Genomic DNA, 12,713 nt, shown 5'->3' on the forward strand with positions numbered 1-12,713 from the left:
TGGAGTTTAGAGATAGGGAAGAGGAGTACGGACATACGCGGAGTCGGCGTCAGGAAACAGGTTCTTAACAACTTCAAGTTTCTATCTTGCAAATAATGAAAATCAGATCATCAAACAAACTATCACTTTTTTTTTTCTTGTTTTGTTTGATTCAATAGCTATCGACTCCCTCCGAAAGTGAAGAATCCATCCGTCATGTGGAGGTCAAACCCCAGAGACTGCTAAAGTGAGCAAGTGTTCCAATCCAGGATGTCAATTCCAGGCTGCAAAAGCATGAAAGGTATGCATATTGCTCTTCCAGCTTGTGCTACCTTGCCGAAAAGCCCTCGAGTGTAAAAGTCAGTTGAAGAGAGCCGAGGACCTTACTTACAAGACAACAGGGAATCAGCGTTGCATCGCATCTTCGAGTTGCACATGGGAGCTAAATCCGTCCAACCACGGCTAGCTGCTTACCAAAGTGGGGTAGACAGGTAGCGTTCTTCAGCAAGCTGGTTGCTCATCTTCCACTCTCACGAACATCCAACTAACAGCCACCGTCCTCAATCAACGGTCTGAGTGCGTCTCACTTCTACTACGTTTGTATGAAGAGAAAGGTTGCGCTTATGCAGTATGCAAGCCATCAAGCTCGAAAGCCTCCCTCCGGAGGTCTTGACTGCGATTTGCACATCGCTCGGAGAGAATCAGGCAGGACTCTTGTCATTCTCTCGGACTTCGAGATATTTGCGGGCAATTCAGCTCCCATCATATTCAAACATATCACCGTCACGACAAGTACCGGGAGACGTCGACCTCGAAGGTCTAGCCCTCGTCCAACTCGCGATACCCGAGCGAACTTACTGCGCACCATAGTCACCAAACCAACGATCGCCGCGCATGTCTCTAGTGTCTATTGCCCATCATCACGGGGCGTCGTGCCTGCTATAAACGAGGAAGACATGGATTTCATCCTTGAGACAGCCTCAAAATTCGATGTCCCGATTCCGGAACTACTCCGTCTCGGGGGTGCTCACCCATCTCTCGAGGGTAGGCGGGGCTGGGCCCTCAGTGACGACGATATGCAGCGGCTCGTCACTGTGCGTGCGTTCTTCGCAGAACTCATCATCGCACATACGCCCAACCTCGTAACACTCGACTATAGTATAGGCCGCAACCGGAATGCCCTCCAAATATTAACGATGATTCAAAACTCATCCTCTTTCCACCGCCAGCCCATGTTCCCCTTGTTGAAAAACGTCCACTTGCGGCTATTCGGGCCCGGCACCTTTCTTCGGCCACTGAGCGAGATGGCTCCCAATCTTCAAACCCTTCGTATCCAGGGCGTAACGGCACCGATGGAAGGCTGGCACTTTGAAAGGGTCAAGGATCTCCGACTTAGCTCATCAAACTTTACGGGCTCAGAGCTTAGAGGCATCTTGGCAGGGTGTCCCGCTTTGACGAACTTTGAGTACGATTACTATTCCCTCAGAGACGAGAGGTGTGCTCCGCAAGATGTGGTAGACGCTTTGGAGAGCTTTGAATCACAATTGCTGGGACTCTCGTTGAAGTTCCACTCTAATACATAGGCAGGCCGGAGAAGAGAGCCATCGCCCATGGATCAGAACCAGTCCAATTCAGGGCTCATCACCTCTTTAAAGCATTTCACAGCGTTGATCAATTTACAGCTTGACAGTGTGTGCTTGTGGAAAGACACAATCAATGGGTCTACAGGCGAGGATCAAGAATATGGGACGGAACAAATATTCATCAATCTTCTACCAAGGGTCTTAAGGAATCTGCGACTCACATACAAGAGTCCGAAGCCATTCGACGATGCCCTACCCGCCCTTGCGCACCATCTGACGGATTGCTGCCCCGAGTTACAACTAATTCACAACAAACTGCTTTTTGATGGCCCATTGTCTCAAGATCTCCTGGACCAGCTGCGGCAGGTCAGGGAACACTTTGTTTCACTAGGTGTCACTTTTGAATTCGATGTTTCTAGGCTGAACGGATGTGTATATGTCAACTTGGATGATGGAGGTCTGCCGGTTTCCATTGAAACGATGACTGAAGAAGAATGGATCCTTTCCGAATTAGGCTGACAGGGAAAACGTTGAGTTGTTTGTTGCATGAAGATTAAAAGATTAATGTATCCTCAGCATTGGTACCTTTCTCCTAAAACATTGAAGATACTAATTTTGTCCCGTAATAAAGATCAAGGATGAACAAGAAGCATACCAGTGAACAAGTAGCATTCAAGAGTCACCCGGACTAGCTTTTACTTGGTTAAGAGCCCTTTAAATTATCAACTACCCATTATGAACATAAACCAGTGTTCGTGAACTTGAATGACTCACCAAAAGACTGTGAGACATGAGAGCTTGCCATTGGCTGAGTGGTTCTTGGTAGGTAGGCATCACAGCGGGGTCGAATAGGCAGCAGTGGGCTCACAAGACTCCTGCAAACTTGTTGGATTATCGAGAGAACACGATTGGCACCTAAGGTTTCAAACACCTTGCGTCTTCTGTACAGACGTATAATTTCCTCCGTTACTTTGCCGCCTTTCTCAACAGTCTCAAGTTTCTCAGCTCAAGATCTCAGCCGCAAAGAGTCGTTGACCGCACACCAAGCCACCAATGACTACATGGACAACACTAGAGGACCTTCCGGCAGAGATTCTTTCCCAAATCTGCTTTCGATTGAGGGAAAATGATGGTTCGGACATATTGGGACTATCATTGACCTCGAGAAGATTTCGGGTTATCACGATCCCACACATATTCGGGCGACTGTCCTTTGTGACGCCTCCTTTCTCAAATGTCGTCGATGAGAACCCTACAGACAGCCGGATAGGCCTTCTAAGAACGATTATCACGAATTCTAGGATTGCCTTTGAGGTCAAAGAGATTGAAGGCTTACTCGGCGGAAGATGCCCAGTGGCCAGAGAAGACCTCGATATTATCATCCGGGCAACCAACGACTTCGGAATAATACCACCAGGGGGTCTTGCTCGGATTCTCAAACAGTGGCAGAATTCTGAAACGTTACCAGACATTCAGTTTGGTCTCAATCGTGGAATTTACAAGGCCTTGAGCAATTTCATGACAGAAATGCTTATTGCCCATACCCCTAACCTCCGAGGTTTGGAGTACAACGTACATGGCTCCTCGAGCGCATTTCAAACCATTGAAGAGGCGATCAGAACCCAATTCAGGGTTCCGCTACTTCCCAATCTGGTAGATGCTTACATCGAATTGAGCGGCTCGGCGGATCTGGTGCAAACTTTGGCAGAGGCTGCTCCGGCTTTAGACAGCCTCTGGCTGAGTTCCGTTTGGGGACTTCAATCCGGGCTTCATTTCAACAGTGTCAGAGTCTTGATCTTGACCAAAGTAGACTTGACTGCTGTCGAGCTCAAAACGCTTCTGAGCGGTTTCCCTGGTCTCAAGAAGTTCTGGTTCACATCAAGCCACCGCTCGATGCGTATCGGAAGCACATCCCAGCTATGCCGACCCCAAGAGGTGATAGATGCCCTCTACGCTCTTAACCTAGGGATCACAGAGTTGACGCTACGATTCAATTCTTGGGATTGTAATGAGCCAAGCCAGGACTCTCATACCCCGCTCCCTGGTCTTCTTACCTCGATTCAGGGGCTCGATAAACTGGAGGATCTAGATTTTGACGGGATGTGCTTCTGGGGTAGAAGTGACTTCTTACATGGATCACAGACTTATGATGCTGTGAAAGTTCAGGCTCTCGCAAGGCTTCTTCCTCGTAGCCTCAAAAAGCTCACGTTGACGGATTTGAAGAATGGTCCATTTTATGAAGATTTGGAAGCATTGCGGGAGAGGATACCGGAAATTCTGCCGGAGCTGGAAGTACTGCAGTGTGGACTACGGCATGGAAAGGTACTGCCACAGGATAAGGTGCAATACCTGATGGAACGCTTCGCGGCTCAGGGAGTCAAGTTTCAAGACTCGTCAAGCATTCATTCTGGCGCCGATGAGGACAGTTAGATAATTGAGACTTGGCCTACAAACTTGCCCGTTTGGATCGAGATTGATTTCAGTGCAACTAGCCCAAAGACTCACAAAATCGCTTCCCGCCTGTCTACATTCAGACCGACATTGATCCTAAAAAACTTTTCACGTGTTGTGAAGGGAGCTAGGTGGCATCGTCAGGTATCTGTGGTGCTGCTGCGATGCTCACGCTTCATCAGTACTAAAGTCAAGACCGCACCACGATTAAGGGATATCCGCATCGAATTTGACACCTCTTTTGATGCTGGGACTGGATAATCGTGGTTGCTAGTCAGCGACTCTTGGCGGCTGGGATAATCGGACTGAAAACTCGCTTTTGTCCTTGGCCTGCGTCTTAGAGCCTTGGCAATTAATCATCATCTTATCGAGCTGCCTTTTGTGAATCTTCCCCCTCTCTGCGGAGTTGCTTCCGCCCCAACCTCTTCTTGCCTCTGGGTAGAGTGGCCGACGGTAGCCACATGCATCAACCCGTAAGTTGATGTCCAAGGAACAAGGCGACTTCTTTGTACTCAGGAATAGCTCTAAGGTCCCTGCGGCCTCCCAAGCACACACTTTCGTTCCAGAACCCCATGGCCCAAATCCGAACCATTGACAGGAAGCTGCAGGTCATTATTCGGACTGAACAGGGTCCTTACCGCCGCGCGGGGTGACATTCGGGGGTCTAGCCAGGCCTACCCCGGGCCATGCAGATCGGCTCGTTCCACTGGCACGCTCGCCACCAATCGCTGCCGTTGAGGGAGCTTTAAGCTTAAACCTTAAGGGCAGGTGAGAAGGATTTCGAAGGGTTGCGTGCGAGTTGCGTGCCCGGGTCGGTTGGTATAATCGAACATGTCAACTACCCGCCTTCCTCATTCTGTTCAAACTTGTCTGCAAATCATCAGTCAGATGTGCTGGATAATTGACTTGTGTATGCCTTGGCCTTGAGTGAGGTTCGCTAATCTCTCCCCATATCCAGGTAAGGAAGGTGATCAGATAACATTGACAGTCAAACTCAGATATTTTTCAAGGTTTGCACTAAGCTAGCACAGGTCCTCGACTGACAGTCTGCCGCCTAACCAGTTCATAGGCCCTACGGAATAGCAGCTGCCCAAGCTAGGTATGCAAGCCCCAGTCTGTTCATCCCTCCTTCGAGGTGGAGTTGTCGTCTCGGCAGTGGCTGGTCGGACCCTTGACGACCGGTTCGTGGCACCCGAACTGGTCAGACCATGTCTTCGGGAAGGCCAGCGACGAATGGCATAGTCCCTGGTGTTCCTAAACTGTACGGATACAAGTACAGTCAATCCTTTGGTAAATTTGACCATTGGTAAATTTGACCGCGGAATTGTAAGCCGAGTGACTAGGGTCTTTGTTTTGCGGGGATGCTGAGGATTAGACCGCAACCCCAGAGCTTATCAGGGTACGACCAAGACAGCAGCAATCACACCTACCACTTTCTGCAAAGGCCCGTCGGTGACACTGGATCGAAATCGCTCACTGAAAGGCTTCAACTGGTGACATCAGGAGTTTGATTTATCATCCGATCTCCATAAATAGGGACGGGTGATCGCTCCTGCTACCCCGACTCTCGGCCAGCACTCCAATCTTCAACTCACTGCATCGTCAACCCGCTTCTGGAGTCTGCCGTTGACAATGAAGTTCCTCGCTGCCCTGTCTCTCGTCCTGCCGCTGGCATCCGCCGCGGCAGTGGCTCCTCTCGAGAAGAAGATCACCTATGATGGCTTCAAGGCCTTCCGTATCTCCACACACAACGACCCTGCGTCGATCAAGAAGAAGATTGCCAACATTGCGGCGATCCCATTCAATCTTGACAACAGCGAGCACCTTGACGTTGCCATTCCCGCTGGCGATGTCTCCAAGTTCGAGGAGCTTGGTCTCGAGACGTCCATCCTGCACGAGGATCTTGGTGCTGACATCGCCGAAGAGGGCACCTTTACTCCCTACAAGAGTAAATCCCCTATGTAGACCTTAGGAGAAGGTTTAGTGAGGAGGACTTGTTCTGACATTGAACAGGCAACGACGATATCTCTCTTCAGGCTCTCCCTAGTCTGACTTGGTTTGACTCGTACCACACTTTCGCCGACCACCAGCAGTTCATCCGCGACCTGCAATCCAACTTCCCATCTAACTCCGAGTTGATCAACGCGGGTAACTCTTACGGCGGACGTTCCCTCCTCGGTATTCACCTGTGGGGTAGCGGTGGCAAAGGCTCCAAGCCTGCCATCTACTGGCACGGCACCGTCCACGCTCGCGAGTGGATCACCACCATGGTACATTGTCCGAATTTGATGTCAATATGATTCATGTTGCTAATCTGCGACAGGTTGTCGAATACCTCACCTACCAGCTCATTGATGGCTACCAGAAGAATGATGCCGCTGTCAAGGCTTTGCTTGACAAGTACGACTTTTACATTCTGCCCATTGTCAACCCTGATGGTAAGACGCATCCAACAATGAACCATCACTTTTTGGCCAAATAGCTGATTTTACCAAGGTTTTGCTTACACTCAGACAAACGACCGCCTTTGGCGCAAGAACCGTCAAGTCAGATCCGGCAGCACTTGCGTCGGTACTGACATCAACCGGTGCGTCCATCACAGCATCAACTACAAGAACCAGAACTGACGTTCGATAGCAACTGGCCTTTCAACTGGCAACTCCCTGGTGGCGCCTCCACTAACTACTGCTCCGAGACCTACAAGGGCCAGGCCGCCGGCGACACCCCCGAAATGGTCGCCCTGAAGGCTTACACCGACCGCCTCGCCGCCGGCAACGGAATCAAGCTCTTCATCGACTGGCACAGCTACGGCCAGTACATTCTCCTGCCCTACGGCTACGACTGCTCCGCCCGAGCCTCCAACCATGCCCGCCAGATGACTCTCGCAACAAGCACTGCCAATACCATTGCCCAGGCCTACGGCACTCGCTTCACCTACGGACCCAGCTGCTCTACTCTGTATGCCACCACTGGTAGCGCTCCGGACTACCTGACCGGCGCTGCTGGTGCTGAGGTCGCTTGGACTATCGAGTTGAGGCCCTCCGGGTCTGCTGGTGGTGGCTTTGTTTTACCTGCCGCTCAAATCCTTCCTAGTGCGATTGAGCAGTGGAACGGTATGAAGTACTTGCTCGCAAACGTATAGTTGAAGCGATCAGATTTCATAATTTGCCGTCGATGTCTAAGTCGCGGAATTGTAGCGGTAGGCTGTGAGAGACTGGAATTAAGAATGGGAATAGTTACAGAGCTGTCTTGTTACACATCAAGAATCCTGATGTTGAACGCCCGGTGTAATCATTTAGACCGACGCAGTAATTGCTTGAGTAGATGAGTTCAAGCTCTGATGACGGACGGCCGTTACTATAAGCTGTACCTTGACCAGGGTGGCGGCAACCAAAAGTACCTATGCTCCATGACGGTCCACTGGTAGGCGCTCTGCATCGATGGCGCCTGGTCCGGTTAGACGGCCTTCGTCGTGCGTCAAGCAGCGGTCGGTCCCTGATGCTAGACCCTCCCCTGCGGCGGCGCGGACTAGATAGCCCGTTGGGTCTGGCGGGGACAGCGACCTGAACTGTTTCGCTGGGCCAATAACTGGGGATCAGATATCTTATTTTATTATACAGATCTCTCCGCCTCTTCTTTTTCCATGATGTACGAAGACAGAACATGAAATAACAAGAACAAACCCCTTGTCCAACAGCGCGGTAAATACAGAAGTCCGCTCAACTAAACTTCCATGCAATGCCGAAAATCAAAGCTGTTCAGGCTGCTAAGAAGTATCGAGGCATCATGGCCAGCAATTCATCTACAAATTCTTTTAGAGGGGCTGTTGAATTCTGAGACAGCAAGCCTCTTATTCTCCATGTGCCGAGGAATCGACTCTCGTGATCTATTTATAAGCAGAGGCAGCTTCAGGTCCTCCCCGACAGACTCTTCGACAGAATATGTGTCCTGAAGCTCCTTGTTGATGATGATTCGGGCATCAGCTTCCGTCTCGAACGTATTCAGAAATGTGGCATGTCCCATGTCCAGGCTCGATGATTTCGGAAGTCTCATCAGACACTCACTGACGAAGTCGCCGTTGTCCATAGTCTTATAGAATACCAGCTCCCCTGAGTTGCCGTACTGCCGGATGACCGATATCTGACGACCATTTTGCTGCTGGCTAAACACGACTGCATCCGTGCCTAGCGTCGGTTGACTCTCGACAGTGGTGGGAAGCTGCATGAGATGCTGCTCCTTGGGCGCGAGCTCACTCTGGCCTCTAGATAGTGTTGCGCTGCCGAAGAGCTTGGGTGCGTGTGGCTTGAATCGCTGCAGCTCCCTTGCAATGGGTACCATCACGAACTCCTTATTTCCGCCAACCTTCTCGCCGTGGATGAAGTTACCGCAGTGCGAGAACGACAGCCCCTTGAGTGGATTGGCCAGAACCGTCGTCGTGTTCTTGCCTGCTGTATGTAGCGTAAGTATTAAGTACTCACGAAAGGAATGGGAAGTAAATAACAGGCAGGCTGCATCGAGGTCCTTACACTCTTCTTCGAAAAACCACAAGCTCGTGACTGAAAGCTGCGAAATGGCCAGGATCGGAAGTGTCGGATGGAAGGCAAAGGCTTTATTCCCAACATGAACGTTCACCTTGACCAAAGTCCGGGATACTTTTACGAAGTTTGGCTCGCGCCCAACAGCGCTCTCATCTCTGTACACCAGTAAATCCATCCTGTTGAACATGTACACCCCGTTTGGTTGGCCCGGGCCACGAAAGACAACGAGATACCTCGACATGGGCGAAAAAAAGATTCTGTACCAGTCGTAACTGCAAGGGCATCGCCACCCAATGGATGTGGTATGCTCTTCCAGCTGACAATGATCAGGATCATAAACGCCGGGTATCTCTAGATCCTGCAACGCACAGCTGCTGTTGCTCAGATGCAGGCTGTCACTAGGCTGAGATGGCAATACCCGTATGAGGTATTTGAGGACCGTAATTTGTCGCAGGTCCGGCGAGAAGGAGGCAGGAAACTCGAATCTTTTGGGCTCCTGGCTCGCGAATGACTTCTGAAGCAGCCGTCTGATTTGTTGAGGGGGTAGGTTTAGTCGAATGTTGAGGACCGGATCTTGGCTTTGCACGTCCTTGATCTCATATGTTACCTCCCAGCCTTCACTCAAGTCATCAAGCATATCTCGGAGGCGGAAAGTGTCCGGGTTCGCGACAATAGTCTCAGTTTGGTATATGCTTCGAGGCAATCAGCTCGCATCCTTCATTGGGGCAACACAGTAAAGGGAATTACCTTGAAGGCCAAACCTTGATTAAGCCAACCTCCAGCCCGTCCGAGCTACAGTCAGAAGAAACCACTACGGGCTCCGATACTCTGTCCTTTCCCGAAGGTACGAGTGAGGCGCTCGTCTCACTTAGTGAAGTGACCGTGGCATCTTGGCTCTGTACCCAGAACGGCGACTTCATGAATGCCGAAATGCTTGGTTCCCAAATCTCCCAAGGATCTATTGCCAAAATATGTCTCCACTGGGTGTTCATCCTTTCGAGATCACGAGCAAAGTCCTCCAACATTCTCCCCAACGCAAGGTCTCGCAACATGGACAGTTTGAATACCATTGATGGCAGTTCTCCTAGGGATGGCTCCACTCGAAATGTCCAAGCCGCCTCAGTCCAACCAGTGACGACGGCGGGGTCTGAAAGAAACCGATCCAAGTTCTGAATCAGTGTCGCCATGAGTGGATCTTTCTTAGCAACGAAAGTGTTCGAGGAAGGCTCCCAGCTTTCCAAAGCCTTGAACACGTGAAACCCCCAGAACTGGGTAGCATAAAGCATGAGATTGTACTTGGCCAGGACTTTAGGGCTCGTGACATCCGTGCCAATGGCGGACGAGAGAGGCACTCGGGGTCCGTCGTGAATGATATATGATAGGCAGTCCGCCGCGATACAACGGTGAACGGCGTCCACGTCAATCCTGAACGGGCTATCTTTTGGTGGAGGGGCCCCAAACTCAACCATCGCTCCGGTAAAGAACTCCAAGACAGACGCGTGTATGAACCTTACAGTTTTGTCGCTGGCGACCTCAACCAGGGATCCTGTCATCCTTATAATGGACTGTTCAAAATACTTGATTCTCTGACTGGCTTTCGTAGCGGAGCCAACCCGGAGAGCAATTGCTTCACGTAACTCTCTCGCCGTCAGAGGGCGGGCAGCGACACAGATCCAGTCAAATAAGCGCCGCAGGTTCCTTTGAGAGCCCCTGCTCTTGTGTAAACTGTGCAGCTTGTGGAGAATCCTGGCGTATAGCGAGTCCAGCTCCGGGAATAGGCTCATGTCGTTGATGACCTCCAGCCGGTCCTCGGGCGTCATCATCTCGGACTTAAGGTGCTCCACCAGCAGGCTTGCCCAAAGGAACATGGAGCGCGACTTTTCCGCTATCATGCATGTGATTTCCTCGGCCGTGTCTTCCAATATTAGTAGCTCACTCTGGACGAGCTGGTTGATTTCCGGGAACAGGAAACTCTTGATGTCTTGGAGATTGCCCTCTTCCTCCAAAAACACGCTTTCCATCCCCCTATGGATGTAGCGGTGGTAGTCTATGTTCGGTCTGCTGGAAAAAATGATTCGGGTCTTAGTGGAGGCGGTGACGGCTAGAATGTCTTGAAGAAAGCGATGAACGTCGATGCATTCGTCAAGTCCGTCTAGAACTAGGGTTGGCTCTCTGAGTTTGCGAAGAATCAGTGACAAGAGAGCTTTCAGGTCCTCTGTCGACCCGTTCAGTTGACCACTACCAGAAAAGTCCCTGATAATGAAACCCAAGTCCATTAATTCTGGGTGATCTTGGTTCTGGTGAAGTAATTGGGTAATGATGGCCCTGAATGCGTCTGAGTAGTCGCGCTCTGACGCGGTCTGCTTATCAAAAAAGTAAAAGACAACACTTCCCCCAGGTACGCCATCTTGCTTTCTATCAGCAGAAGCGCGAAGAAGGTCTTCAATAATCTGCGTGCACAGAACAGACTTGCCGTATCCAGGCTTTGCTAAGTCGAAGGCGCGTTAGCGATGACTTTCCTAGAGACAGAGTACCACCTTCTGACCTTGGAGCGCGAGGATCTGCGGAAACAGTGTGTCTTCATTGGTTGGGGCCTCCGTCTCTTGGCCGTTGTTACGGAATGTTTCCATCCACCCTTGGTAGCACGGATGATCCAGAATCCAGGTGGAGGTATTCGGGTGGCGACGTCTCTTAGCATTCTCAAAAGCAGTCGTCCAGGGATCAGGGTTCAGCCATTGCTTCAGGCTTGCGAACTTGTTTTCTGGGGTCGTCTTCAACGTCAGAAACAGGTGCGATAAATCATAAGGAATGTTACATACGCTTCAGTTTGTCAACTTCTTTCTGGATCTGTGCTAGCCGATCCAGCTCGTCCTTGTTCTGCTGCTTCAGCTGTTGAAAAGCCATGATACGCGCGGTCATCTGCTCGCTCCGGAGACAGGACTCTAGGAACGCCTGGTGCGCTTTGAACTTGCGCCGAAAGTCCGCAAAGTGGTCATCGAAAGGGACCCAAAAGATTTTGCCTAAACGTAGCATATCTTGAAATCCTGAGATGGGACGATTTAGCCTCACCATGGATGAGATAAGAACTTTGACTCACGGTGGTTCTTCCTTTTGGAAAATAGATTGCAGACTGTCCATAGTAGCTCCAAGACATCGAAGTATAACATGACGAGGGCGTCGGCCATCATCCTTGTACATGTGGCAAACGCCGACTTATTCAGGCCATGGGCCATCTTCATAGAGCTTAGAGCGTACCGCTCGTGCAATCTCAGATCGTTAGTCACCTGGCTGATCATATCTGCGAGCTTCTCCATGAAGCTTTCGTAGTTCCTGCACAACTATCTCCTGTGAGTTCAATCTCCTTGTGCAATTCCTGTAGACCGCCCTAATGCAGATGCAACTTACTTTGAATAGGAACTGAACAGTGCCCCAGATAAGACCGAGGATTTCAGGTTTGACCGAGGAGTAGCTATCGATAGCGGAAAAGTACGGCTCGAGTCGCTTGGACAACCCAGCCATTGACTGGCAAAATTTATCCACGCTCTTCGGCATAGACGGGAGTCTGGAGTCTCCAACAGCCAGAGCTTTTATGTGCGCTTCGACATCTTGTCTCGTTCGGAAACTCTGCATCTGAGCTCTGTCCTCTGCCGGGACGGACAACAGAAACCTTTCCATTACAGGACGAAAGATTTCATCAATTTCACCGTCCGTCAAAGGATAGCTCGCCTCTTCGTCACCACCGACTGGATTTCCATCGTTGCGACTCATTGAAACTGGGTTTGCTTGATATCAGTCGATGATAATACAAGACCCTTTGCAACAAAATCAGGCGTCTCGGCCCAGGGAAAACTGATAGGACAGGTTGTCAATGTTTGTCGAAACAATGCGTGGGAGCCATGACTTATGTATGCGGGCCTCCCAAGCCTTTTCATCAGCAGAGGGGGCGCCTTAAAAGTCTGCCTACCCAGCAAAACGCAAATTTATCGCCAGTGTTTCCCAAAACCACCACGCGAAGAGCTTCCTCATCTCTGACTGGACCACGTATTGCAGAGCCAAGACCACCCAGCTGCACATCGCCCAGAGAGGAGATTCTGTAAAGCGAGTCACTTCGTCGACACCCTGCAAATAAGGTATTCCGGTTGACGCTCGCCTCCCTTGTATG

The 12,713-nt window shown here is 50.6% G+C and overlaps 2 protein-coding genes across 2 annotated transcripts; one reads left to right on the forward strand and one right to left on the reverse strand.

Moving 5' to 3' along the window:
- Nucleotides 1–5,645: 5,645 nt before the first annotated feature.
- On the forward strand, nucleotides 5,646–7,155 carry N0V96_007528 (uncharacterized protein; the record flags this gene model as incomplete). The annotated part of the gene is made up of 5 exons (XM_065758053.1): nucleotides 5,646–5,961; nucleotides 6,027–6,283; nucleotides 6,337–6,451; nucleotides 6,510–6,600; nucleotides 6,651–7,155. The coding sequence occupies 5 exons, from the start codon at nucleotides 5,646–5,648 to the stop codon at nucleotides 7,153–7,155; spliced, it is 1,284 nt and encodes a 427-aa protein (XP_065613195.1).
- Nucleotides 7,156–7,811: 656 nt separating this feature from the next.
- N0V96_007529 (uncharacterized protein) lies at nucleotides 7,812–12,070 on the reverse strand (the record flags this gene model as incomplete). Its single annotated transcript, XM_065758054.1, has 7 exons — nucleotides 7,812–8,461; nucleotides 8,921–9,227; nucleotides 10,066–11,039; nucleotides 11,097–11,312; nucleotides 11,371–11,571; nucleotides 11,748–11,889; nucleotides 11,957–12,070. 7 exons carry the CDS (start codon nucleotides 12,068–12,070, stop codon nucleotides 7,812–7,814), a joined length of 2,604 nt encoding a protein of 867 aa, XP_065613196.1.
- Between the last annotated feature and the right edge of the window lie 643 nt (nucleotides 12,071–12,713).

The sequence above is a fragment of the Colletotrichum fioriniae genome, assembly GCF_027942845.1.
Source record: "Colletotrichum fioriniae strain IMI 355084 chromosome Unknown scaffold_9, whole genome shotgun sequence".
Classification (NCBI taxonomy): Eukaryota; Fungi; Ascomycota; class Sordariomycetes; order Glomerellales; family Glomerellaceae; genus Colletotrichum; species Colletotrichum fioriniae.